The sequence below is a fragment of the Manis pentadactyla genome, chromosome 2, assembly GCF_030020395.1.
Source record: "Manis pentadactyla isolate mManPen7 chromosome 2, mManPen7.hap1, whole genome shotgun sequence".
Classification (NCBI taxonomy): Eukaryota; Metazoa; Chordata; class Mammalia; order Pholidota; family Manidae; genus Manis; species Manis pentadactyla.
In genome coordinates this window covers 87,695,587-87,723,239 of record NC_080020.1, presented here as the reverse complement: position 1 = coordinate 87,723,239, position 27,653 = coordinate 87,695,587, and the positions used below count along the sequence as shown (strand labels likewise).

The 27,653-nt window shown below is 39.7% G+C and overlaps 2 protein-coding genes across 8 annotated transcripts in view; both read left to right on the top strand.

Annotated features, from left to right (window-relative positions):
- RAD17 (RAD17 checkpoint clamp loader component) overlaps positions 1 to 3,741 on the top strand; it is a 43,393-nt gene extending 39,652 nt beyond the window's left edge. For all 3 annotated transcript variants that reach the window (XM_036887753.2, XM_057494571.1, XM_036887754.2), the window contains 2 exons: positions 1,459 to 1,516; positions 2,964 to 3,741. In XM_036887753.2, coding sequence (XP_036743648.2) covers positions 1,459 to 1,516; positions 2,964 to 3,228 — 323 coding nt within the window. In that variant the 3' untranslated portion in view covers positions 3,229 to 3,741. The remainder of the gene's footprint in view (positions 1 to 1,458; positions 1,517 to 2,963) is intronic.
- Positions 3,742 to 3,967: 226 nt separating this feature from the next.
- MARVELD2 (MARVEL domain containing 2) lies at positions 3,968 to 23,694 on the top strand. Of its 5 annotated transcripts, XM_036887814.2 has the most exons (9): positions 3,968 to 4,089; positions 4,778 to 4,866; positions 5,291 to 5,401; positions 7,508 to 8,671; positions 10,501 to 10,536; positions 17,476 to 17,624; positions 17,867 to 18,038; positions 21,127 to 21,177; positions 21,892 to 23,694. In XM_036887814.2, the coding sequence occupies exons 3-9, from the start codon at positions 5,312 to 5,314 to the stop codon at positions 22,012 to 22,014; spliced, it is 1,785 nt and encodes a 594-aa protein (XP_036743709.2). In that variant the 5' UTR covers positions 3,968 to 4,089; positions 4,778 to 4,866; positions 5,291 to 5,311; the 3' UTR covers positions 22,015 to 23,694. The 5 variants fall into 5 exon arrangements, with proteins under 5 accessions (XP_036743709.2, XP_036743712.2, XP_036743714.2 ...); XM_036887817.2 differs by lacking the exon at positions 5,291 to 5,401 and having other exon boundaries at positions 3,969 to 4,089; XM_036887819.2 differs by lacking the exons at positions 4,778 to 4,866; positions 5,291 to 5,401 and having other exon boundaries at positions 3,989 to 4,089.
- The last annotated feature ends 3,959 nt before the right edge of the window (positions 23,695 to 27,653 follow it).

Sequence of the window (27,653 nt, the reverse complement as noted above, 5' to 3'; positions counted from 1 at the left end):
CATAAAGGGCAGTTGCCTTGTAGGCTTTCCTTCAGTTTGGTTTGTTCTGATCCAAGGAAGACTTCTCAGTTGTCTCTTTCTGGTTCTTGCTGATGAACACTAGCTGGCTGATGTTTAGCAAAGCTGTTAATTAAAAGGAACCATTGATTTAAAGAGGGCCCTTAAGTTTGAGCTTCCCCTTACTCTGTTTCAAGTAAAGTTGGTTCCTTTGGGTACAACTTCTGAACTCTCTTTTCCTGTGGAATGCCTCTTTGCCCTCGGCAAAAATCTCTGAGCCGCTATTCTCAAAGGGTGCTCAACTGGAGGTAGTCTCAGTTTAGCTTGTTCTCTCCTAGTATGGACCCTCCGCTCTACAAATGGGGAGGGGCAAGGGCCATTGCAGTTCGAGGAGGAAGCAGTATTTTTAGTCTGCTGTGCCACTGGGGTAGAGCTTCCATGTTGTGGATGGAGGATGGGTTGAGATAGGGAGCCTCAAACTCTTGGCTGGCCGCACTCACCAGGAGGGAGCCGTATGTTCTTGGCTGCACTCACCTGGAATACAGTCTCCCTGAAACTGAAGAAGGGAAGGAGCAGGTCATGGCTAATATGCCACAGACTCTCGCTGTTAGATTTTTTTGAATATATTTCCTCAGCACATAAAATTTGCAATGTTAAACCATTTTAAAGTATATAGATCAGTAGTGCTAAGTATATTCACCTTGTTGTGCAACTAGTCTTCAGAACTTTGTCATCTTCTGAAATTGAGACTACACACACAGAACACTAACTCTCACCTCCCAACCCCACCACCACCACCTGCCTCCTGTCTGAATTTGACTACTCTAGGTACCTCACATAAGGGGATTCATACAATACTTGTCTTTTTGTGACTGTCTTATTTCTCTTGGTTTGTCATCAGGGTGTATCCATGTTATAGTATGTGTCAGAATTTCCTTGTTAGGGTTGAAAATACTTCATTTTATATGTATACCATGTTTTGTTTACCCATTCATCTATCAGACCGTTGTTTCCACATTTTGGTTGTTGTGAGTAATGCTGTGAACATGAGTGTACAAATAACTCTTTTGAGGTCCTGCTGTCAGTCCTTTTGGGTGTGTACTCAGAAGTGGAGTTGCTGGGTCCTATAGTAATCCTGTTTTTAATTTTTGAGGAACTGCTTTACTCTTTTCCATAGCAGCTACACCATGTTATATTTCCCATCAGCAATATAATTGGAACAAGGGTTCCAGTTTCTCCACATTCTTGCCAAACCTTTTTGTTTTGTGTGTCTGATTTTTTTTGGAGGGGTTTTGTTTTTAGTAATAGTTATCCTAGGGGTGCACATTGGTAGTACATGGTTTTGATTTGCATTTTCCTGATGATTGGTGATTTTGAGCAACTTTTATGTATTGATTGGCCATTTATTTATCTTCTTTGGAGAAATGTCTGTTTACAGCAGTTTTAAAATCTCTGTTTCAGCTCAGATTTCTTTTATCCAAGATATTGGAAGGCTTCCTCTGAAGCGACACTTTGGAAGGTAAGTTGATCATTTTAATTTTCAAAGAGCTGTTACTGAAATGTCTGTTGGCTGTATTATCTATTTATTCAATATACAATCAATATTATTTGTAAAATCCATACATACATTTAACCCAGTGATTAAAGACCATATGACTGCATTGTAAACCTATCATTTTGTTACATGTAACAGTGTATTTTCATGAACTCACAATGGAGTATCAGACTAAATAGAATCATGGAATCACAAAGACAGAGGGATCTTCAAATTCTCTAGTTCAACAAATCTTAGATATCTGGAAACCTCTTTTTAGCTTTCCTGCCAAGAGGTGTTCTTAGCCTACATTTGAAACCTGCAACGGTCAGGAACTATCAGAAGCACCACATTTTTTATTTCCTTATCATAGAAAATTCAGGCAAATGAAAAAATAGACATAAATCTTTATACTAATTTTATTGCAAAATGGATTCTGGGATAATATCAGTGATTAACACAACACCTGTATTTCTACTTAGCTTATTTGTAAGGTCAAATTATGCACTCAGGCATTTTTAAAGGATTTGAAAAGGGCTTTTTTAAACCATGTTTTAACCACTATTATTGGTTCAGCCACTTGATACGACTTGGGAGGCAGATATGTTAATGCTTATTATAGAGACTGTTATCTTTCCTTTATGAAAACCATATTTGACATTATCTTTGACCCTATTGATAGTATTGTACGTTGATGTTTAGCTTAATATTCAGTGTTAATATTTAATAGCTTCAGTTTCCTATGATTAAACCTACACCTTATTTTTGTACATTTAGCTTATTTCCAACTTTTTATTACTACAGCCTTCCTTGTAGCTAAATCATCATGCATAGCATGTACTATTTATGTAGGATGAATTCCTAGATATTGCTGGATCAATGTTTACACACCTTTTTGAGGTCTTTGTTCTATTTTATGAGATTACTTTCATGAATATCTCACCAATTTTATGCCCACTTACAATGTATCAGTGTGTTCTTTTCTCCTAACTCTTGCCACCACTGGTTTTTATTATTTTAAAAGGTGTTTGCTAGTTTAAAAGGTAATAGTAGGTCATTATTTTAATTTCCATTTTTAAAATTACAAATTGGGTTGAACAATTTATTTGTATTTTTTTCTATAAGTTGTCCATATTTAATGCCCATTTTTCTGTTTATTTCTTTTCTTTTTAATGTACTTTTTAATTTGTATGAACGTCTACTAAGACATTCATCAACTCACTTGTAAGGCATAGTGATTTATTCATAGTTTGTCATTTCCCTTGTACTTTGTTTATATTGTCAAATAAACCAAAGGACCTGGCTAAACAGTGAGCACATTGATGGTAAATGAGAGACTAGAGGAGATGGTTTCATAATCACCACACTCGTGTGAGTTTAAAGGAATCCCCTCCTTTGGTTATTATTAATGCCTGCATTATGAATCTGGCAGATTGCACATGGAAGCCCTGACTGACTGGGAGCATGGAATGATAGACCCAGACAGTGGAGATGAAGCCCAGTTTAATGAAGGGCAGCCTGCAGAGGAAGCTTTGGGTGAACCTACTCAAACCGCTGAACCGGGAACCTGGTCCCTTCCTTTGAGTCAGAATAGTGGGAATGAACTGCCGGCCAGCCAGCCACAGTCCTTTTCAGCCCAGGAAGACATGGAAGAAGAAGACATGACAATAGAAGACTATGAGAGCGATGGGACATAGACGTCAGCCCACCAGTCACATTGCTACCTGACAGCATCCCGCTAGTTTTATTCAGTGGTACTTGAACAGAGATTATATGCTTTCAAGGGAATTACAGCCTAATTCTTCACATTTTTAATACTTAAGCACAAGGAATTGACTCTTCTGTCATCTTGACGTAAATAGAAGATCAAGCCTTCAAATATATCTTAATTTTTTTCTTTAGTATTTATTTAGTCTTGAGAGTGGTGTTGGAAGTGAAGGTCAGTGTGTATGAAGCATGTTTGGACATTATGCCCAACATCAGAAAATGTGAAGGAATAATTCCGAATACAAAAACTTGATGGGGTTGTGAATATGAATTATAAAAGTTCAGTATGCAACTATGAGTGTAAATAAACTTTGTGCCTTACTCAGTTTCCTTATGGTCTCCAGCTTCTCAGATGCCATTTTTATGTTGTATAGTGGAATATTTTAGGTATTTTTTTTGGAAAGTATTTACATATTTATATCGAAATTAAAACGTTGAATTAATTTTTGTTTCTCATTTTAATATTTCCTAACATGTACAGTCTGCCATGTATTATCACTGGGCATAGTACATGAAATCCCCTTCATCCAGTGCCAAACTTTTCAAAAAATAGGGAAGGAAGATGATGGCAGCGAGCAATGAGATTTCAGTCACACCCTTATTTCCCTTTCCACAGCTCTCTGTGCGGAGCCTGCCCGGTCACCGTAGCTGCGAGGGAGGCGAGGAGGTGGGGGCAGTCGGGGGCTGGAGACCGCGGGGTATAGCCGGGCGGGGCAACTCGCCCGGCCCCGCCCCGGGGGCCCGATCCCGGTGTCGGCGCTGCGTGCGCGCTCCTCCCGGCGGCCGCGCAGGTGAGCGGGGCTCGGGCGCGGAGAGGCCGGGCTCCCGGGCCAGGTGGGCGGGAGCGGAGAGGGCCGTCGGAGCCTCGGGGGCCGCGGGCACGCCGCTCAGCCGAGCCACACGCTGCCGCCGAGGCCCGGCCCCGGTGCGGCAAGGGGTGAGGGTTCCCGGGAGAACGGGGCCTGGGAGCTGGGAGGGCCCCTCGCCCGGCCTGGCCACGTCCGGGGGACACAGGTGCGCGGCGAGACAGGCCCCGCCGGTCGCGAAACCGCTGTCCTGCGGGGCCCCGGGTTCCTGGTTGTCCCGACCTGGGCACGTCTGCCCCAACCTAGTTCCGGCCACTTTGGGGCGGGATCTGGAAAGACTAGAGTGGATTTTCGCTCCGAAACGCGAAGACTGAACACTCACCGGGCGTGGGCAGAACGGAGGGCTGAACGAGATTTGTGGGGCCAGGCGGCGAGCGGGGGACTCGGGAGAGTCCCAGGGAAGATGCTCCGTATCCCGTGGCGCTCACTCGTGGGTTAAGCTGAAACCCTCAGTTTCCAAACCCCTGGAAGCCTAGAAACGTCCGAAATCTGCCCGTTTCTTGGGCTTAACAAAACCTGAAGGCCTGGTAGGGCGGTGATTCTGTTCGTATAAAGGTGACCACGCTCGGTTGCTGTGACACTGCTGGGAGCACCGGTTCTCCTCCCTCCACAGGTACGGCGTTCCCGGATAGTGTTCCACGGGCTGCAGCCAGGGGCCCGAACAGAACAAAGACTCACTGTGCCTCCGCGAGCTGAATCTAGGTGATCTCTCAGTGACGCCCTGAAAGATAAGAGGGTGTCCAGATAGTTAAGATGTGGTAAAAATAGAGCTGATCATTCCCTTCTAAAACATTGCTATTCCGTAATTCAAGTTTATATTTTGTGCTTTTTATTTAGACATGGATAGGGTGGTCTAATTCAAATAAGCCACTTTTCACAGATAAAGATAAGCCTACTTTTTCACCAGTAACTTAAATTAAGCAATGGGGTATCCTTTAAATATATAGTATTTATTAGATATTGAGAGAGGTTATAGGTAGTAAGAGAGCTTATGTAAAAACATGCTGAAGTTTACATGTGGTGCTTGTGCTCCTTTTCTTACGAAGATGTATTTCATTTGGGAACTTTTTAACAACAAATAAAGGGCAAAGAGACAAAAATAACTGCTAATCGCTATCATTTATAGAGCCACTTTACTTTGGGCACCATGCTGGGACTATCAGTTCATTCTCTAAAACTGGAGTGCCCCATTAGACCTGCAACGTACACCTCTTCTCCATCTCCATCCCTTCCCTGGGTGAGTGTATCTAGTCTGTGGGGATACATACCTTTTTCGTGTAGAGTGCCTACTTGGCATCACCTGGATTTCCAGCAGGTATCTCAGACTCCTAAGGCTGCTTGTCTCCAGGGCTAAACTGGAGGGGTGGAGAAATGTTGCAGGTGAAAGGATCTCTGATATCTAGCATTTGCTCTCCTATGAAAGTAATATGTTGGCAGAGGGAGGAAGGCAAGGGGTATAAGTGAAAACTGATAATTGATAATTGGTCATAAATTGATTATTATTTAAGCTGGTTGTTGGGTAACCTAAGGGTTTGTGTTACTATCCTTTCCACATTTTACATTCAAAAATTAATTTTAAAATTTCAATTCCCTGTATCTAGAATTTGTCTTTATCTTGTTAGCTCCATTGCTACTACCGTGGTCCATTGAATTAATTCAGTCGCCTCCTAGCTAGCCTCCCCCAACCACTACCACCACCTTTTCTCCTTTCTCTCCTGGAGTGTACTCTCAACACAGCATCCAGAGTGATCCTGTTAAAACAAGTCAGATCATGTCGGTCCTCTACTCTCAGTCCTCTAATGGCTTTTCACCTCACTCCCAGGAAAAGCGAAAACCCTTCCCAGTGGTTTTCAAGGTCCTAATGATTCACATGGTCTCAGTTCTACTGTTCACCCTTTCTGCTGCTGCCACATTGGCCTGTCTGCCTTAATGGTTCTTGAACATGCCAGGCACTCCTGCCTCAAGGCTTTTGCACTAGATACCTGCCTGGCTGCCTCCTTCTTCATTTCTATATTCATATGTCACGTTCTCTAGGAAGACTTCCCAGGTCATTCTGTTTGACATTGTAACGCCCTGCCCACAGTGCACTCCTTTCACCTCTCATAACTTTGTTCCTTTGCATCCGGTATATTTCACTTCCCTTACCCATCATCTGTCACCCCCCACACCCCACTCCCACTAGCATTTAAGCTCCATGAAGGCAGGGATTTCCGCTGCTTGTTCACTGACACCCTTTCAGCACGTCTGGTGCACTGCAAGTGCTCCGTCAATGTTTGTTGAGTGTAGATCTCCATTTCACAAAGAAAAAAACCACAGTATTAGGAATTTCTAAATTATTCAACATTATAAAGGTGGGATTATCACCTAAATTTTGAGGCTTTCGTAGTGCCACCTACAATGCCATGTGCCCAGTGAGTCTTCAATAAATACTTACTGATAAGCAATATGAAGGGGAAATTCATTGTGCCTTAAGCCTACTAGTTACGTTAGCAAATAGTTTCCTTCTTACCGTATATGTGTTCAGGTCACTGATATCATGAAGGACATCCAACAGATTTAGTAAAAGTGCCCTTCTGTGCTTCATTTTTTAGGTGAATCAAACCTCTTCTAAGATAAATTGTCTCCACGGTGACAGCAAATCACCTTTAGATAATTGCTCTGGAAAGAGTGATAAACGCGGCCATTGCTGCTGCTCTGTGTTGTACTTCTGAGAATCTTAACCTTTGGTGACTTTTTTTTTTCTCTGAGAATTCAGTTTTTTAAATCTAGCATCCAGTTGTTAGTATTTTAGATTGGAAGAAGCAACCCCCTAAACTGAATTCCCTGTTTTAAGTAGGAAAGGGGCTCTTCACTCCCCGTGTTTAGCAGACTGCTTCCCCTGGGCCATTCCAGAGCAGATTCCAGGTAATAAAAGTATTTGCTGAGCCATCAGAGTTTGGTGTCTCAAGCTCTTACATATTTTGATTTAAATGTTTGAAGAAAGGGCTCCACTTGGAATGTGTTAGCATCCTGTATTACTAAAATTTAGTCTCATTTTTAGTTTTTACATTTTGTTGTTTATGGGCTCATAGGTATATTGAACTTATGTTTTAATTCAGAGTTAAGATTTAAAATTTCAATTGCCCTTAAAATCACATAGAACAATGACTATATCCCTGGCTAAAATAATTGTTCCATATGTTTAAAATACACATATTTATGTTGTCATTTCTATATAGCATAATAATTGGACATGGTCATGTTAGTTTCCTAAATATGATCACTTGCTACTAAGTGAATAAAATCAGCACCATTGAAAGAATGAATAACGTAGCCTAAGTGATAACTTTAACCTTGGCCACAGGTGTACAAATCACAAATGTCGTCAAATAATGGAAGATCCAGGAATTGGGACAGGCACTACGATGAGGTCCCAGGGGACTTGCCTTGTCAAGATAGCACCGTAAGAACCCTTCAGACTCTTCACAACGGTGAGCTGGCTGTGAGCGCTGATCCTTTGCCACCACCCCCTCTCCCATTACAGCCGCCATTCGGCCCAGACTTCTACTCAAGTGACACAGAGGAACCCACTGTAGCACCAGATCTCAAACCTGTAAGGCGCTTTGTCCCTGAGTCCTGGAAGAACTTCTTCAGAGGGAAGAAAAAGGACCCTGAATGGGAAAAGTCAGTGTCTGACATCAGATACATCTCCGATGGAGTGGAGTGTTCACCTCCAGCCTCTCCAGCAAGAGCAAACCACTGTTCACCCCCAAACTCCTGCAGAGATCCTTATGGAGGGTCAGAAGGACCCTTGAATTCCCAGGAAGAGGCTGAGGCAATGTTTTCCCAGGATCCCTATGGATCTCTAGGCCGACACACACAAACGGCCCGCACATACAGCGAGAAGGTGGAGGAATATAACCTGCGCTATTCCTACATGAAGTCATGGGCAGGCCTGCTGCGGATTCTGGGTGTGGTAGAGCTGCTTTTGGGGGCCGGCGTCTTCGCATGTGTCACAGCTTACATTCACAAGGACAGCGAGTGGTATAACTTGTTTGGATATTCACAGTCCTATGGCACAGGAGGCATTGGTGGTCTTGGCAGTATGTACGGGGGCTATTACTACAGTGGCCCCAAAACCCCTTTTGTACTTGTGGTTGCTGGATTAGCCTGGATCACTACCATTATCATTCTGGTTCTTGGCATGTCCATGTATTATCGGACCATTCTTTTGGACTCTAATTGGTGGCCCCTAACTGAATTTGGAATTAACGTTGCATTGTTTATTTTGTATATGGCCGCAGCCATAGTCTATGTGAATGATACCAACCGAGGTGGACTCTGCTACTATCCATTATTTAATACGCCCATGAATGCAGTGTTCTGCCGGGTAGAAGGAGGACAGATAGCAGCGATGATCTTCCTGTTTGTCACCATGATCGTTTATCTCATTAGTGCTTTGGTTTGCCTAAAGTTATGGAGGCATGAGGCAGCTCGGCGACACAGGGAATACATGGAACAACAGGAGGTAAAGAATTTTAGTCTTTCACTTGTTTAATTTTTTTTCCTGTTACTCCCTTGTCCAATATGTATAGTACTCAAAAGATTTTATACAAAGCCTTTTTTTTAAAATGATCCAAAGTTGAAGTTCTAGCTTGGGTATCTGACATGTTCTGACTGGGGAAACACACTCTGGTGTGTTACTGTACTATATAACATTGCAAGTAGACACTAGATTTCTGCAAAGCATAATAACATATACAGTAAAATAAATGCCTCATTGTTAAGGTAAGTTTGAGAGCAATCTTGATTCCTTAGTATGGTAAGACTTAATAAAGAACCGTAATTTGTCAGTGACAGGAGGAAAGTTCTTATTTAAATCTGTTGAGTCCCACAGACAGGAACCCTGCACTTTTTTAAGGTAGGTATCATTGATATATACTCTTACGAAGGTTTTACATGAAAAACATTGTGGTTGCTACATTCACCCATATTATCAAGTCCCCCCCAATACCCCATTGAAATCACTGTCTATCAGTGTAGTAAGATGCCACAGAGTCACTACTTGTCTTCTCTGCCTGCACTTGTTTTTATTTCTAGAATTTAACTAATTAATTATAGGAAGAAGGAGGAGGATTAATAATAATAATAATAATACCTAGAAGATAAAATTATATAAAAGCGCTGCTTAAAATTATTTTATTTGAATAGTAGCAAAAATGTTAGAATATTTCTGTTGGCTTCCTTATATCCTGAAAGGAGTTAATGTTTTGCTCTCTTCTAAGGAAGAGTGTGGAATAGAATTTCCTATGCAACTGAAAATATAAGCTTTACCTTAAATTTTTTCTTAAATTTAAATCAACTATTCATGCATTTTTCTTTTTCCATTTTTCCAAGACTTCCTAGCTACTATACAATTGCACAGGGTATATTGGGCAAAATTATAGATAAAAATGAAATCCTGTCTTTATTTATTCATTAAGCCTATGTATTTCCCCACTGACCTGTATGTTTTGTTTTTAAATTTTTTGCATGAATCTTATGCATAACAACAATGAAAACATGACCAACTTTATAACAAGTACCTTATATGTTATATGGAGAACCTGAGCGAGCATGTTTCAACATAATACATATTCTCTTGTTACAAAATGCATGTATCTTACTAAAACTTGAAAAAGTTATTTCTTAAAATTTATCTCAACACGTTAAGCATATTTCATAAATTTATATCTGTGTATACAAAGTAAAGAACAGTTAAACACACACTGCCTCATTATTATGTAAGTTTAATAGCTGCAGAGTTCTTAATGTCATTTCAAAAGTCTATGTGAATATGACTAATTATCAACATAATACTTTCATTTCCCTTTCTCAACAAAAACTTATTTCTCTAAGACTGCATAATTATTGATTAGACTTGAATCACCTCTGATATTATAGGTTGTACCTGTTTGTGTGTTGCTATAACTTTCTAAAAGTTAAAAGATATAATGGCCTGTGGCTTTTTTCTGTTAATTTTATAGTGTAACCGCCCCAACCTCTTTAATTGTGCAAGGTAATGGGAGACAAGAATAAATAAAATCTTTAGGTAATTCAAAGCAATTCACCTAATCGTCTCCACCATCTCCATGTTTCCAGCTCAGCTCTCTGCTCCTGATTGACAGAAAATTAGTTATTCCTCTTCCTCTGGTTCTCTGCTGACCCACTGAAAGACCGCCGAAGAGTAGGATGAACATCTGTCAAGTGACGAATTAACCTCTGTAAAACTGAGATTGGGCCATGCATGCAAATGGGTGGAAATATTTGTAGTTTTATATGTTTTCGAAAAATCATTTAAACTGTTTTTTGTTCCAGATAAGTGAGCCATCATTGCCATTGAAAAGGAAAATGGTAAGAATGAAGTTGACATTTGTTAAATACTTTTCTCTCATTTGTTTATCTACAGAGTAGATTATCTGTGTTGAAAGTATATTACATTGAGTTCACAATAGGACTTTTGGCCTTTTTCTAATATTAAAAGGGCCTAATTAGACAAGGGTATTTATAGCTCCTTTTCATTTGGTTAGATGAAAGCTTATACAAGTGAACAGTTGGTTCTCCTTTATATGTCTAAAATTTAATTCTTTTTAAAGGAAGGTGATTCTTCCAAACCTCCTTCAGCCTCTTTAAAGTTCCTTGCCTTTCTTTACTATCCTTCTCAGCTTGCTTTCAGATGTCAGATTTTGCTGTTAGGAAAGAACCTATTTCAGAATTTACTAGCTGGGACAGTAGGCAAGGTATTTACCCTTCCCATGGTCTCAGTTTCTTCATCTGTAAAATTGGAATAACAATAATAATTTCTACCTCACAAGTTTGCTGAGGAGATTAAGTGGGATGCTGTTAGCATAATTATTTACCTGTATGTAATAATTTGATATATTTTAATCATAATTTTACTTCACTGAAAAGTTCATTTTAAATAGATTGGGCATGATTTATTTATTTATTTATTGGCTTAAAAAAAACTTCTTTACTTTGAAATAATTTTAGATAGGCAGAAAAGTTGTAAATACATGACAGAGCATTCCCATATACACTTTATCCAGCTCTCCCTATTCTTACCACCTTACATAACCACAGAGTATCTCTCAAAGCTAAGAGGTTCACACTGGGACAATGCTATTTTTTTTATTAAAGTATCATTGATATACTATTTTATGAAGGTTTCACATGAAGAACATTGTAGTTTCAACATTCACCCGTATTATCAAGTCTTCACCCCACCATTGCGTCAGCATAGTAAGATGCCATAGATTGGGCATTATTACTAAGCAGGAAGTTAAGAATCTAAACATTGGATTTGTTTGTTTCTTTGAAAAGAGAGTATATTCACTTGGTTCAAAATTCAAAAAGGTCTCTAATACAAAGTCTCCTCTCACCCCTGCATGTCACCTCCCAGCAGTCCTGCCTGAAGGTGACCAGTGTTATCACCATCTTATGTTTCCTTTCAGAAGTGTGTGCCATATATATGTATATATGGCTTTTTTCTGTTAGTTTAATGGTATAACTGTCCCAAACTCTTTAATTGTGCAAGGTAATGGGAGAAAGGAATAAATAAAATATGTAGGTAATTCAAAGCAGTTTGTCTAATTGTCTCCACCATATATATATGTGGTTTACTCCCAGTTTTACACAAATGGTAACATACTATGTACACTGTTATGTCTGTTAGTTTTTTCATGTAACAATACATTTCTAAGATGTTTCCCTGTTTGTATATAAAGAACTAATGCATACACAGTATTGCTTTGAAGGATATACTATAATTTATTTAACCATAAATGAATATTTAGGTTGTTTCTAATCTTTCACTATCAAAAACAAAGCTACAGTGAATAACCTTATACATATTGTATATACTTCCTTCCATATGTGTACAAGTACATCTGAAAGATAAATTCTGAGAAGCAGATTTCTGGAACAGAAGGGATGTATCTTTTTTTTTTTTACTTCCAGACTGCCCAATAGAAATTTTATCAATTTCCCTTCCCAACAGCATTCCAGGCTCCTCACACCCTGACAGCACAGTGTGTTAGGGCATTTGCTGACATATGTCAACTTGATAGGTGAAAAATTGTATCTAATATAGTTATAATTTGCATTTCTTTTATCGGGAGTGAGGTTGAGCATTTTTCATGTTATGTTTGCATTTTCTTCCCTGTCTTTTCATATCCTGCCCATATCTGGTTCATATTTTGGTGGACTGCTGCTTTGTACATGTTCTTTGTTAATGGAATATGTTTTGCAAGTAACTTTTATGAAGTCTTTTTAACGTTATTCTCTATGTTATAACATACAAATGCTATTTGTTCACACTGAAATGAGGGATTTATGACGTGGATGTGTGACAGTCTATCCAAGGAATGGTGTGATTAATTCATCAGTGTCATTATTAATTCATTCATTGAACAAACATGTGCCATCTAGGCTGTGGGCCAGTGATATAAATACCACAGGGAACATCATCTCCGTTTTCCAGGGGCTATAAACCTAGTAAAAAAGAAAAACACAGACAAAACGTTAGGAGAATGTGGTTGTATGAGTTTGTGTGTGTCTGTGAGAGAGAAAAAAGAGCATGAGGCTATAAGAATTCTACAACTAAACTAAATAACTTGCTTAGAGATTTGTGTTTCTCTGATATTTCCTGGGGAAACCAGTTTATGGATGATAATGTCTCAAATTCAGCACTGTTAATTGGTCAAGGCACCTCTGGGGTTTGTAATTAGCCACAGTTTCTATGAGTCAGTTGCATTAAATATTTCAGACATGTATATGAAGTCATCTGAATCACAGTTGACCCGTGCTGGGGTTATATATATGTATCCATAAATCTTTAAAAATCAAGATATATCTGGCCAGTCTTGACTGACCAGGCCTGGGACAAGTGTGGCTGGTATTAGCTGGTCTGCAGAATACTGAAAAGTTTCTCTCTCACAAGGCAGTGTGGACCTAGTGCTACAAACCTGTACACTTTAAGCAATGTTCATAGAATTAGAGCAATAATTTGTGTGTGTGTGGCTTTTTGTTTCTTTTTATTGTACTTCACTTTAGCTTCCTAATTCCCTTGTATTTTAGGTTTAAGTGTTCATTTATTCAGCATTTATTGCTGTCAGGATACATTTGATTAGACTCGTTCTAACTCAGTGGTACTAACCATCAGAGTAATCTAAATGGATGCTCACTCCAGGCTGTCTAAAATGAACATATCAGATATACCTGAAACTGATAATAGTAGTTGCCTTTAGAAGGGCAACTGGCTGTGGAGCAACAGGGAAGGAAGGAGAGATACCATTGCCAGTAGTCTCGTTCAGGATCGCCAGGATTGCCTTAACCCCTGATAAATCCTACCCCTTCAGAGGTACTGAGTGGAAACCCTGGTCAGGAATGACTGCCATTGCTACATCACAGCCCAGTAGGAGTCCTAAAGGAATGTCCACTGCATGGAAAATATCAAGTTTAAAAGGACTTTGGCTTAGAGTATGGATCAGGATTAGAAAGAGTGTTTAAAATGGAAAAGGGACCTAAAAACTTATATATGAGGGAATTCAGTTTCTAAAAGTTACACTCTTAACAGATGATATCATAATCTGATATCAGGGTTAGCAAGTCGGAGTGCTAATGTGAAGAAGTATTTTTCAGACTATCCTCGGGAACATGAGAGAAGAATTTATTTGCCTTGCGGGGTTAAAGCTGGTGTGCACGTCGCATATGTTGATTGCTCACACCAGGATGGACAAGGCTTTTACCGAGTGGCGGTGTGGCCATGATGTGGCAGTGGTGGTCATTCTTGGCCAGCGTGTGGGTTTCCTGGTGAAGTGGTGAGATTCACCGATGAGATTAAGTGCAGAGAAGAGTCGACCTGAACGGTGTGGTTGAATTGGAGGAAGTTGCCTCAGATGATAAGGTGGCCAGCGTCATTGTTTGGTGAGAGTGTGGCTGCCGCAGGCCCCACAGGTAGGGGCAGGATAAGGAAGCTCAGTTGGAGAGCTCCAGAGTACCTCTTTCAGGCTGCCCTAGAAAGCTGGTGCCCAGCATGTTCAGGTGGCGGTGTGGGGTCCCAGATCCTGAGAGGGCCTGGAATGGTCAGGAATAACTTACCTAGAGTTGGAACCCTCATTCCAGGACTCCTTTAAAAACCATAGCAATCCAATTAACTTCTGCTCTTTCAAGGTATGGGAGTTGAATGTTAGAGCATCCCTTCAAAGGCCTCATTGCCTGGGAGATGGGTCACTGTGGACCAACATATTTAGGTATATTCTAGAAGCAGACCACTGCGAAAGGGAATCTCGGGGAGGGGTATAAAAAAAAGGGAATCTCATGGCTTAATCGAGGAATTTTTATTGACTTATCAACAAGAAACTTTATAGAAAAGATTGGATCTCCAGTTTCTCATTGGGGATGGTTTTCACCTACTCCCCCTTCCTTGTTCTTAGGAGGGAAGAATTGTCAGACTACCGCAGGAGATTCAGTGAAGTGTGATGAAAAGAAAATAAACTTTGGAATCAGGCAAATCCGAATTGGAGTACTACAAACTCTGTGATTCTGGGGAAATTACTTACCTCTCTGAACTTAAGTTGCCTGTCCCTTATTTGGAACTATCTGCTAGGCTGTCCCTTCTTATTTTGTATTTTAACAAATACAGTTTTTAAAAAGCAAATAAGACCATCTTAAAAAGAAATAATATACAGACATAAACTAAGATCAAACAGAGACAAAAACAAATTCTAATAAATCCCTAAGTAATGAGCATATTTCTTTTCTGAGTCAGGAAAGTCAAAGTGCAGTCAGGGCATCAAAAGTGATGGTGTGGGTTGGGATCTGGGGCCTGTGCTTCATTACGTTATATGTTCAGAGGGACAGAGAATCAGAAATTGACAAATGCACCCTGAAACACATATCTAGCTCTCCTGTTTCTAATTTGACAGCACATTCATTCAGCCCATGTTTTAATTTGAAAGCCTTAGTAATTATATCCATAGCATTATTTAATGACTTCTCTCCTGCTGCACAAAAAAGCACTTCTACTAGTTGCTGACAGATTTGTAGATTTGCTAGAAGCGAAGGAAGGTTGCGTGATGTCTGGGGCCTTGGGTTTGTGACCAGGAGCACCGTCTGAGAGTGGTATGACCCAGGGCTGGAGCCTGGCTGGCCCTTCCTGTGGAAGCCTAAGGGGTTTTGGTTCTTTGTCTCAAGTCTAGTGTCAGATTTTGTTTTTCCCTGTAAGGTTTTCTGAATTGATGGTGAGTGGGGTTCATCCAAAAAGTCTAAGAAAATGTTAAGAGCAGAAAAATAAAAATTTAAAGAAGATGAAGTAGGCTGTGTGGAAACATTCTGACTTCTGAATTACTCCCTCATTATATTAAAAGGTAAATATTGGGATTAGGGATGGGCAAATAGGGAAAATGAATAGTTCCTTCTTGAAAAAACTTTAGGGGACTCTCCTGCCTATGTGATACCTGGGCAGAATTAATGAATTTGACCAGAAATCTGAGCTTGCCAGCTTGAGGGTCACATGTCCGCAGCAGCTTCCTCTGCCAGCTGCGGGAGAAATGGGCTGTTAAATGGTTGTTTAAAATGGTTGCTAAAGAGGGATGTCGTGGAATAGAAATCCATTTATTTAAAACAAAATAGTTTCCCATGATTTTAATGCCACTACCCATTTTCAAGATTAAAACAAATAGGAGGAATTCATCAGGATGAAGAAACAGCATCCTCACCAGCAGAGAACGAAGAATAGACACTAACCACCATATAACATCTTCCTGAAAATACTCTCGTTTAATCTTGTTTCCTCGGGAGTTCCTTACTGTTTTGCGCCCAGTGGCTGGGGCGCTCCTGCCTCTTGCTGGTTCCCCTTCCACCTAGTGCCCTGGATGCAGGTCCCTCTTCATAATCTTCCCTGGGGTCAGTTAGCAGCCTCCACAGGCTGTGCTATCCAGTGAGTCAATGTGCTAAAACCAGACCCTAAACGCAGCTTCAGAGGTAGGAAATCAGGAAACAAAGGGCTTTTAAAGCTGCTGGCAAGGTAAAGAGCAAGGTTTTAGGATTCTGCTCTGTATTTTGTTGTCGGTGAAGTAGGGACCCTTCCAAGCCATTCTCCGTTTTGTTCAGCAAGTTTAACTCTGCAAGTGTGTCCTAAGGCCCAAGGCATCGGTGGAGAGGAACCTGTTGCTCGTAGAGGAACCCATGTGCCCGAGCACAGGCGAACTTTCCTCTGGCTCTATGAATACCTGCCCTGCCCGTCACAATTCATTTCCAGTATGCTATCAAGACTTGAGGAAACTTTGCGATTAAGTGATACACATTTAAGTGAACCTTTCTCATATTACTCATTTAAAATATCAATGAGCCAAAAGTTATGGGTTTTAGTCATGGCCTTTCCACCTCATAGCTGTGAGACTGGAGAATTCACATAACATCTCAGAAACCCTGCTCCTGTATGTGGCAGGGGAACCCCTCTCCTGGCATCCAGCAGCCTTACCAACGTGGTGGTGGTCTGGGCATGCCCAGGGGGGTCCCCAGCAGCCTTTTCCTGTCCCCCGAGCTGCACATCCAGCATAGCCGCACTTTCTAGAGTGAGTCCCCTGGGCCTTCTGCTCCCACTTTGTCCCCTTCTGTTGGCTATTTGAGCTCCTAAGGCCTGTCCCCTGATACTTCTTTCCTGAGCCATCTCACCCTGTGTTCTTTTCACCTCTGGAATGCACCAGTTTTTATTAAAAAGACCTCTAGGAGTTCTCCCGTTTAGAAACCAGGGTGACTTAGCCCACCACCTCCAGGATGCTAGCCCTCTTCAGAGAATCACAGGTAAAGAATACTTGGGCAAGTGAGACCTCCACCCCTTTCCTCTGGATTTGCTTGCTCTCTTTTTCAGATAATGAACACTATTCACTGGCTACTTTGTGATTGATTTATCTCTAGTTTTAGTGTCATTTTTTTTTTTCCATTTAAGGACACTCATTATATTTTTACCCCTGATTACAGTTTGTTGGGATATAATACCTCAATAAAGTACATCAGACTCCACATTTGACATGTCCTCATTCAATTTTGACATATACGTGGCTGGAGCCAGAGGGTGTTTAGCCTGTTTTATACCCCCATGTCTCAGTGTGATTCTCTTTAGCCATTACAGAAACCTTCAGAACAGCCTCATGACTATAAAATGTAATTCTGAAGTGTAACAGTAATACCTGTCCACTTTTCTCCTCCATTTTCTTCTAAGAATAAATTCATTTTTTTCTCCTTCTGCCCCTGCTTATAAATAAATCCTCTTTTTCTCCCTAACTGTAGTGTGAAATGGCCAGCTGTGGTGACAGACAGAGAGACCAAGAAGTTAATTTCAAAGAATTGAGAGCAACAAGAATGAAACCTGAACTACTGAGTGGGCACATCCCCCCGGGCCACATCCCTAAACCTATTGTGATGCCCGACTATGTGGCGTGAGTATCTTTCTAAATCCTCCTTCAAGGTAGAAATTGAGAGGTTCCATTTGGACTTTTCGTTTTTCAGTTTGTCTCCAAATTAATACTCTGCTTGAAACCATTTGTATTTGAACAGCTGTTTGTTACGTGAGAGGTAGTGTATAGAACTGAAGGAACAGTGTGGTCAGTGAGGAATAAGTTAACCTGATTTTCCATTTAGCTTGTATTAGTGGAAAAGTTAAAACTTTTTTCCCCCTTAGGAAATACCCGATGATTCAGACAGATGATGAACGAGAACGCTATAAAGCTGTGTTCCAAGACCAGTTTTCAGAGTACAAAGAGCTGTCTGCCGAAGTTCAGGCCGTCTTGAGGAAGCTTGATGAGCTGGATGCAGTGATGAGCAGGTTGCCACATCGTTCAGATAACCTACAGGTCAGTGCCTGCAGCTGCTTAGGAGGTGCATTGATAGAGGAAGGACAAAATCTGACCTTTTTTGAAATGTAAAGAAGCAATCGCCTTCTACATCTGCTGTCTGTGTCTAGGAAAGTCATTTGAGATCTTCAAGGTGACTAGTCAAGATTGCAATCCAAATCATGTCATTTGCCTTCAGTCATTAATCAGTATTTTATTTTCTTATTTTAGTAAAATATAAATGTGTTTAAGATACATACTGAGTCAGTCAGGGTCTCTAAGGAAACACGTGGCACACTCACACTAAGGTAATTTGAGGGAGGTTTATTCACAAAGGGGTGGGCGGGATGTAGGGAGCCGCCAGGGGCTGTGCATTCTCTCACACGTAGTTAGTCACCAGCCCAGGTGCCCAGAGCACAGTGGGGAAGCATGGGGAGTGGGCTGGAGCTGCGAACGCAAGCCGCTGGATTTATCTGCCAGACTGACTGTGGAGAGAGGAAAACCAAGGTGCAGATGGCAGTCTCAGGGGACTCAAGCATTTTGTATAATGTTCTCTCTCTCTCCTTTTTTTCCCCGCATATTTTTAATATCTCTGAAGTGCCTTAATAATTGGTGGCATTTTTTGTCAGACATACATTTTTTATTGAGATGTAATTCACATACCATAAAATTCATGCTTTTTAAGTGTACAATTCAGTGGATTTTAGTATATTCACAAAGTTGTAATGTTAACCATTACCCTCTCTAATTTTAGAACATTTTCATCAGCCCACAAAGAAACCCCATGCCCATTAGCACTCATTCCCCATTCCCACCTCTCTCCAACCTCTGACAGCTACTAATGTACTTTGTATGTGTATGGATTCGCTTACTGTGAACATTTCATACAAATGCAATGGTAAGTATGTGGCCTTAATGTGTCTGGCTTCTTTCACTTGGCAGAATTTCTTCAAGGTTCATCTATTTTGTATCAAGAATCAGCACCTCATTCCTTTTTTGTGCTGGAGTAATAATATTGCATTGTATGAATATAACACACTTTGTTTATCTGTTTATCCAAAAGGACATTTGGGTTCTTTCCACATTTGGCTGTTATGAATAATGCTTCTCTGAACATAGGTGCATAGTACCATATCCTTTTTAAGGAAGACATATAAATCTATTACTTATGTAATTAAAATTTTAAAAACTCATATAGTATTTTTTTACCAAATGTCAAACAAATTAATGTATGTATATACAATATATACACACATTGTAGTCTCCTCCTAAGACCCGTATTAGTTGGGCATTTTTGTTTTGGCCACAGACTTGTAAGTGTACATTTAGATCAGTTGTATTTATGAGCATCTAAGCCAAGTGTGTAGAACAGTGACATTTTCCTAATCCTGGAGCAATCAAGTAGTGTTAGCTAAGAGACGCTAGTACAAGGAAGCAGGAAAATCCAGCAAATACTGCAGGTCAAGGGTCAGTAGTACCATTCAGAAAACAAGCAAGGTCCACAGGTCCAAGCAGGGCAGCCAAGTTTAGAGGCCCTCAAGGGCGTGCAGGCAGGAAAGGGCAGGCCCCTGGAATCTGGATCAGCACAGGTTGGGAAGAGCAAGCTGCTTGACAGGCATGATGCAGAGAAACTCAACCGTGAGGTGTAGTCTTTGAGCCAAGGCCCAGTGGTCTCTGGTTTGTAGGATTTGTATGAATGGGCAAGGGCTCAGGCCTGGGGGCTGCAGCTGGCGGGTGAGAGGGTCCTGATCCCTGTAGGAGCCGAGAGACTGGGTCCTCCATGATATTTCCACATAATAGTGGCAGTAGTCATTTCCTCTGGTTTTTAACATGGCACAGCAAGAAAGTAGTCAAATGATAGGGCCACAGTTAGATGTGATGTCTCCTCCAGTCCTTATCTAAAATAGAAATATAATTGTATCATGAAGTTACCTTCCCGTTGGCCACAGGCTGAACTTTGCCTTGGGCAGCAAGGCTCCTTCATTCCCAGCACATCCTGAGGCAGGTGTTTCAGAGCCCAGTGGTCCTGTTTGGAAGTGCGGGTTCCCTCACAAACCTGGCTGTGCACCCTTGAAAAAGTAAACAATCACATGACTTTACTAAGCCCATTAAGTAGGATTGTTGCTCAAAATAAAGCGTCTGGTCTGACCCTCTTAAATTCGGTTTCTCTGATGACTGTGGGATAGGTTTTACAGCTCTCATCTCTGCTGTGCCTCCAGCACAGCACCCTGGCCCCACCCAGGCAGCTAGTTTAACCCCATCCAGGACCTGTTAATACAATGACAATCGAATTACCAAGTTCATCTCATTGCTGGGAAGCAGCCAAGACAAATGAAACTCATGATCTCAGTATGTAAAAGACACTGAAGAATTAAAATATATTGGGAAAGGCTGTAGGTAAGTGATGGCAGATGTTCTCAGGGAGGCTTTTAGAACTATAAATTATAACATTTTATTTTTTATGTATTAGGTTTACAGTGCCTGACAATGGCTAAAGCATAGATTTACATTGCTCTAGTAGTCTAATCCATTTGGATAGACTGTCTTGACTCCTTAACAAAGTTCATATTTATTATAGAACTTAGAATAAAGTTATAAGGAACCTTATATTAGCTATTTTGCAAAGTTGAATAATCTCAACCTCTCAATCCCAGTATTTAATAACTTGAAAAAGAGCTTTTAAGAGAGGATGAGAGTGATACTTAATAATAGCTAATGTGGATCTTTATATGGATCATTTCAAATAAGTGAATCTTCTTACAACCTTATGGGGTAATTAATGATTATTATTTCCATTCTTCTTATACAGAAACTTAAGTCTTAGGATAAATATCTTGCCAAGGGTCAGACAGCTGGCAAGCAATAGCATTGGACTCAGTTCTGGTTTCATGCATGTAGGGGTCTTTCTCTCCCTGGATCCTTGTGCCTCGAAGATAGTAAGCCCTCAAATATTTGTTCAGTGAATTGAATTTTCTGTGTGAATGTTCTCATTATGGTCTTAGGTAAAAAACTGTTTTCTGTTCTGATTGCCATTGTCCTTTGAGACATTCTGAGATATAAGTTGACTAAATAAATTGTTTTGTTTAAGTATACATTATCTTATTTTTAGGAACATGAGAGAATTTCAAGAATTCATGAAGAGTTTAAGAAAAAAAAGAATGTGAGTAAAACCATTTTCTTCAAAGTATATTCTTTTCCAGGTACAATTGTGGCAATAGACACTTTAGATTCTTTTAACTAAAGGAGTTCTTTTTTTGTATTTCTTAAGATGTTACTTGTTAGGGAGCATGGGTGGGTGCTAGATGCCTTTTCTTCCCATCTCTGTCCTGAATACATTCTGCTGTCCTGGCTTAGCAACTCAGGGAAATGAGCATGCACATAAACCTCTTCACCCATGTTTCTTTCAAAAAGATTAAGTTATTTTACATGTTTCTAACTCCCTTCTTACTTAATTGCACAGATCAGTAGAGGCTGGAGAGAACTTTCATTAGCCTAGAGAACTTTCATTAGCCTTTTCTATACTTGCTATTTACTTTTGTATGCATTTTAAGCTACTAAAGTTAAAGGTGCCTCAGCTCTCTACCTCCCACTCTCATCTGCTATGAACCTAAAACTGTTCTAAAAAAATTAAGTCTACAGAAAAAATGCATAATTAAAAGTGAATCTGGACTGATATACAATGAAGGGTTGGCAAGAATTATCTCTAGTAATAAAAATAGTATTCTTACATGAGCTTAACTGTTAGTAGGCAGACTTTGAAATCTGCTGCAGGAGAATCTGCTATGAAGGGTCATGTTCTGGGTGATAATGTGTGTTTCTCTGTTCTTGGCTGAGGAAACAAGGGACTGAAATAACAGCTATTTTTCTTTTCCAGGATCCTACATTTCTGGAAAAAAAAGAACGCTGTGATTATCTAAAGAATAAACTTTCTCACATAAAGCAAAGAATTCAGGAATACGATAAAATAATGAATTGGGATGTTCAAGGTTATTCTTAAACCTTATTTGAAACCAATTTTTTTATATCAAACTTAATATTTATTCAGTATTTTTTATGCTCATCTCTGTGATAAAGAAGCAAGTACTTCCTGAATCAGCTGGTAGTTGTTTAGCTGGTATGCAGTGTTAAAACTGTATGATTTCACTTCAGACATTTCAAAACAAATTCAAACTTCTAAGGGCCTTTACTGAGAACAAAGTCCTGGATTCGTCTGTGTACAGTTCATTTTTATCTTGTTAAAATTAAAAGTGATTCAGAGATCATATCCTGACATTCTCATAAGCTGGAGGAGTGTCCATTCTGGTGCTGCTTTTTCCTAGAACTCAGGCCAGTTCGAGGATTTTTATAGGACAAATGTCTCTTCCTAGCCAAAGGTGTCATCTCTTCCCTTAAAAGGGGTTTGAGTCTGAGATCAGTGTTTTGAAGCCTTATGATCTTGGGCACTGTGCTTTATCCCTCTGGGCCTGTTCCCTCATCTGTAAAATGGAGCTAATCATAGTACTTACCTCACAGGGTTGTTGATGACAATCAAATTAGTTAATATTTGTAAAGCATTCAGAGCAGAACCTGGCACATTATAAGTACTACATTAGTGTTTGTGAAATGAATAAACTACCTAGAATACATCTCAAAGAAAGGTCCTTAATGAGCAAAACTTAACCAACTAACCTAAGGCCGTGTGTCCTGTGACGTCATTTTTATTCTGTTAATAACAGATGCTTGTAGCCTTAGCAGATGCTTCCCTGTGACTCTGTGCCCATCGGAGGCCAATGCAGCCTTCCTATCTTTAATCAGCATCTCTGCACATATCTTCACATCTCCACAGCCCAGCCAATCCTTTAAACATTGAATAGAAAGAGTGTGTGAATATTGTTACCTTTTCTATCCTGTTTGGTTGTCCAGCCTAAGGCCTCATGATGTTACATTTTAGAATCTCCCTTTGATTTGATTTATTGGGATATTGCATCTTCCCAAGAATTATCTTAGCTTTGGGCTTTATTCATGAAAAATGTTTTATTTTTGTTAATATGAACAATGGACTGCTGAAAATGTTTTCAAAAATCATTGCTGTTAGATCCTGTTCAGCAGCATTTATTTTATAATTTCCCAAGTATAGAAAATTTCTGCTTAATATAGCTGCCATTTAAACACTTAATGTTCAAAGGATTTTTTAGGATGATATAACTAAAGCAAAGCATTTGGTAAAGCAGAGGCTTAACAAGTGTTGGCTACTGAATAAATTTCCTAGTTTTTCTTTGTCAGTGAAGTCTTAGTATTTATTGTTAATACTTTAATTCCATGGTTCAGACTGTGCTCAGGCCCTAAGAATCTTAAGTGACACGTAGGCAGTGTGAGGCCCTCTCTAGAAGCCCCCCAACTAGAATCACTTCACTTTCTGTTTTACATTTTGTACATATTACATAATTCCATGTTAATATTTCACTTTAGGAAGAACACCACTGCTTAAAAAAAAATTTTTTTTTTTAAGGTGAAATAATACCATTTTGGTAGATTGAAAAAAGTTAGATTAATATTGAAATGAAATGTTAAAGAAATTTAACTTTGCAAAACTTTATTTTACTACATTTGTAAATGTTAATCTTTGAAAAAAACAATGTAACACTGATTTAAAAATTTTTTTATGTCAATACCTAGGCATATTAAAATTTCAATGACCTGTTGTTTTGTATGTGTCCTTTATTGTTTATGTTTCTAACTTCCTATATTGACTGGGCATATTCTTAAAAATATTTTCGGTTATCAGAAAATTAACTGGAAAGTCATTGAAAACCTGTAGGTCATAATGTTCAGGTAACAATTTCCTTCTCCCCCATTATTGGTAAGAATTCAAAGCCAAGGCCACTGTGTTGGTTTCCTCCGGCTGCCATAACAGAGTACCGCACACTGAGTGGCATAAAACAACAGAAAATAATGCAAGACGGGCACGCTCCATCTTGAAACCTCTAGGGGACTCCTTCCTGGCTTTCAGTGGCATGTTAACAATCTTTGACGTTCCTTTGCTCATCTGTGTATGTACCTCCCCAGTCCTCCGTCTTCACGGGGACTTCTCCCGGAGTCTTCTGAGGCCTGTCCTCCTATAAGGACACTGGTCGTATTGGATTAGGGACCCACCCTGTCTAGTATGACCTCATCTTAACTAATTATACCTGCAAAGACCGTTTCCAAATAACGCCACATTCTTGAGGTACCAGAAGTTAGGGCTTCAACATATCTTTTTGGAGGGGGGGCCACAATTCAACCCCTAACAGCTACCTTGGTAAGTTGTAGGAATCAGAAGCAAAGATAATTCCCCATACATTTTCTTTCTTTTATCTGACTTTAACATGTATTCTAACTTGGAATTTAATATGAGAATATGTCAGTATGTCTAAAAAGTATAAAAAGAGGAAAGTATATATACTTCATTCATTTGCCAATTGTGCCAAATACTTTCATTGGCCGGGTGTTCTGGCATTGAAGATACAGTAGTCAGTGAAACAGGTAGAGATCCTGAAGTTGTTGTCTAACAGGACATCTAAATGAGAAAAGGAGTTGGTGATGAAGTACACATTTTTGTTAGGTGCATTTCTAGAAAAGGTTTGTGTAGTGAACCTGATACTGAGATGCACCCATGTTCAAAAGGTAATACAGGAAAAACCTGTAATTTCTTCTGCCTCTCATCTTTTTAAAAAACTATTGTAGAAAACTATTTAAAGGAAACAACACTAATGAATATAAAAGTTTAGAAAATAAAAGTCCCAGCACTATCAGTTCCCTTCCTTGGTTATATATACTGTTTGCAGCATATCCTTCCAGTCTTTTTATGATACATACGATCACTTAAAAATTGTCTCCTTTAATACTTTAAATGTGTTTTTAAGGAAGAGTATTTGAGAGGCTGCACCAGCATGTGATAGAGCAGCTCTACTATAATAGAGAAACCAGGGATAGAAAGTAGGAGGGGTGGTTCAGCCCTGTGGATGGAGGGAGGGCACTTTTGGACCCACGACAGCCGAGGCTCCATGACTTACTGTGTGATCTGGACAGATGACCCTCTTAAGCGTCAGCCTCCTTATCAGTGGCATGAGGATACTCGATATTACTTGATGAAATTGTTGTAAAAATTAAGTGGAATAATGTCTGTAAAATACCAGGAAGATGCTGCCTCAATAAGTAGTGGCTGGATATTCAAAAACATTTTTCATTGAGTTAGATAATGAGTTGGCCAATTTAAAGGTAGAATTTCAAAATGACTAATAACAAAAGGCTTTTTTAGAAAGCACATAGGTAATTCATTTACTGTACAAAATTTGGAAAATAAAAATAAGCTCATACTCTTCCAAACACACCATAACTCTTCCAAACAAAATTGCACATAATTCTACCCTGCCCCTAGTCAGCCATTGCTACCGTTTCGGGGCTATCCTTTCATTCTCTTCTTCCTCAGGTATATATTTTTATAGGCATATTATATAAAGAAAGTTTAGTATTTACAAAATTTTTATTATATAGTATTTTGTGTTTTAAGAATAAAACTAGATATGTACTTTTTCTGAATTTAGTTGCTATGTTCTCTATTTTAATGCAATTCAGTTATATTATTGTTTTAAAATTATTGATACTCATAGTGGAAAAAGCAAAGAATGGGAGTTCTAGATTCACACCGTATGGCCTCAGGTAAGTCATTTAACTCCTCGGTGCAATGGGATCAGATGACATAAAAGTACCTGAGATCATATTGTAAGCCATAAACCTCTATGAAAATCCTTACATTAAGTTTTACAATTCTTCTGATAATGTTATCATTAAAAACTTCACATTAGAAATATAGTTCAAAATAACCTGAGCTACTAATGAATATGTTTACTACATAATGAGGGCTTCTTTGGAGGTCTTTATATTCTGGTACAGCCTACTAGCTCCACAAAAGCACTGACACATCAGATAGCATTTCCATTTCAACTGACTTGAGGAAAGTCACACAGTTACATGCCAGTTATCAAAGGCAGAGAGTGGGCAGAAGGCTGGGGAACACAGGAAATATTTTCTAATTAACAGGATACAGATTTGGCACCTTCCTTTCTTCTTTATGAAAAGGGAAAAATCCCCTGATATAAAGAGCTTATCATGGACCCCACCTCCAGGTAGGTATTTAAAGACTTCTGTTTGCTTTGTGAAGTAATTTGTTTAATGGATAACCTTTGGAGGAACCAGTTATTGCAAGATGTTAGACCCATGTAAGTGTTTACCAGGACAACTTCAATTGTAAGAAGCAAACAAAGTTGTTCTTTTTACACTAAACACTCTTTCGTGCTACCAATTAAAACAAATATTTGTAATCATCCTTTACAGAGGAATTTTGATAGGATGATTTAGCATCCAACATTCTTAGTTATAAGCCACAGAAACAAAACCTGGCCAATTTAAGGAAAAGAGGAATTTATTTTCATTTACTGTGCAGCTTCCAGAATTCCTCAGAGGGCTGGAGAACTGAGTTGGAGGCTATATAGCAGGAATAATGTCCAAAACCACACCTGACATCACATCTGCTGAGAACTGCCCTTCCACTCCTGCTGCCCTCTGTGTCTGCCAAGTGCACCACAAACCCTGCCATCCTTGGAAGCTAGAAGCCCTCATGACTCAGGTTCAGATGATTAAGAGTAAGAAGTGAACTGATGGAACGTACCTGGGTGACTTGCCATGCTCCAGTTGCAAAGGTGCCTTTGAGCTTCAATAGTCAGGCTGACCTTCCTACCAAGAGTCATCACTTGGAGAATTCCCAAAATGTGTGAAGGGATTTGGGTGTGGACAGCCAAAAAGAAAAAAGAAACACCTACAGAATAGTACTTGCCCTAACTACGAGTGTAGTCAGGAATGTATCTTACTAATTTATGAGCAGGCCAGACACACAAACACCAGCCAGTGCTAGATGTTTAACTTTAATGCTTCCTGGGCTGAGAGAAAAGGCTGGAAGCCCCCTGACGTCCCAGACATAGGCAGTGTTCCTGAGCCTCCAGGTTTGAGATTCAGAAAGCATCACCCAAAAAGCACTGGAATGTAATAATCGCTAACCTTTCCAGATTGGGTCAGATCCTTTATGCTCTTACCCATCTGTCCCTCTTAGTGACGTACAAATGTTTACAAAAGAGATGCTGCAGCTTTACTCATGGCAGCCCCCAGCTAGCAATAACCCAGATGTCCCTTGCCAGTAGTGCAGTAATGAGAAATAGATGTGTAGCATAGTCACAGACTACTACAGAGCAATGAAAAAAGAGAAAGAATGTGCAAAACGTGACACAATGTTGCACTAAAGCCAGACAAGAGTGCCTACTGCACAATCCCATGTATAAAAAGCCCCCACACAGGCAAGATTAAGTGGTGGTGTTATAAGAATGTAAGTTACAGTACTTGTGGAGAGCTAGTTATTAACTGGAAGGGGTACAAGGCCATCTTCTAGGATATGAAAATGGTCTGTATGCTCTCTGGATAGTAGTTACGTGGGTATACACATATTTAAACATCTCACCCTATCCTTGAGATTATTTCACTTTATGCACTTAATATATGTCTGTTCTATAGCGATAAAAATGTTATTTTTAAAATCTAATCTCTGGTGGTAGAATTCAGAATAGAGGT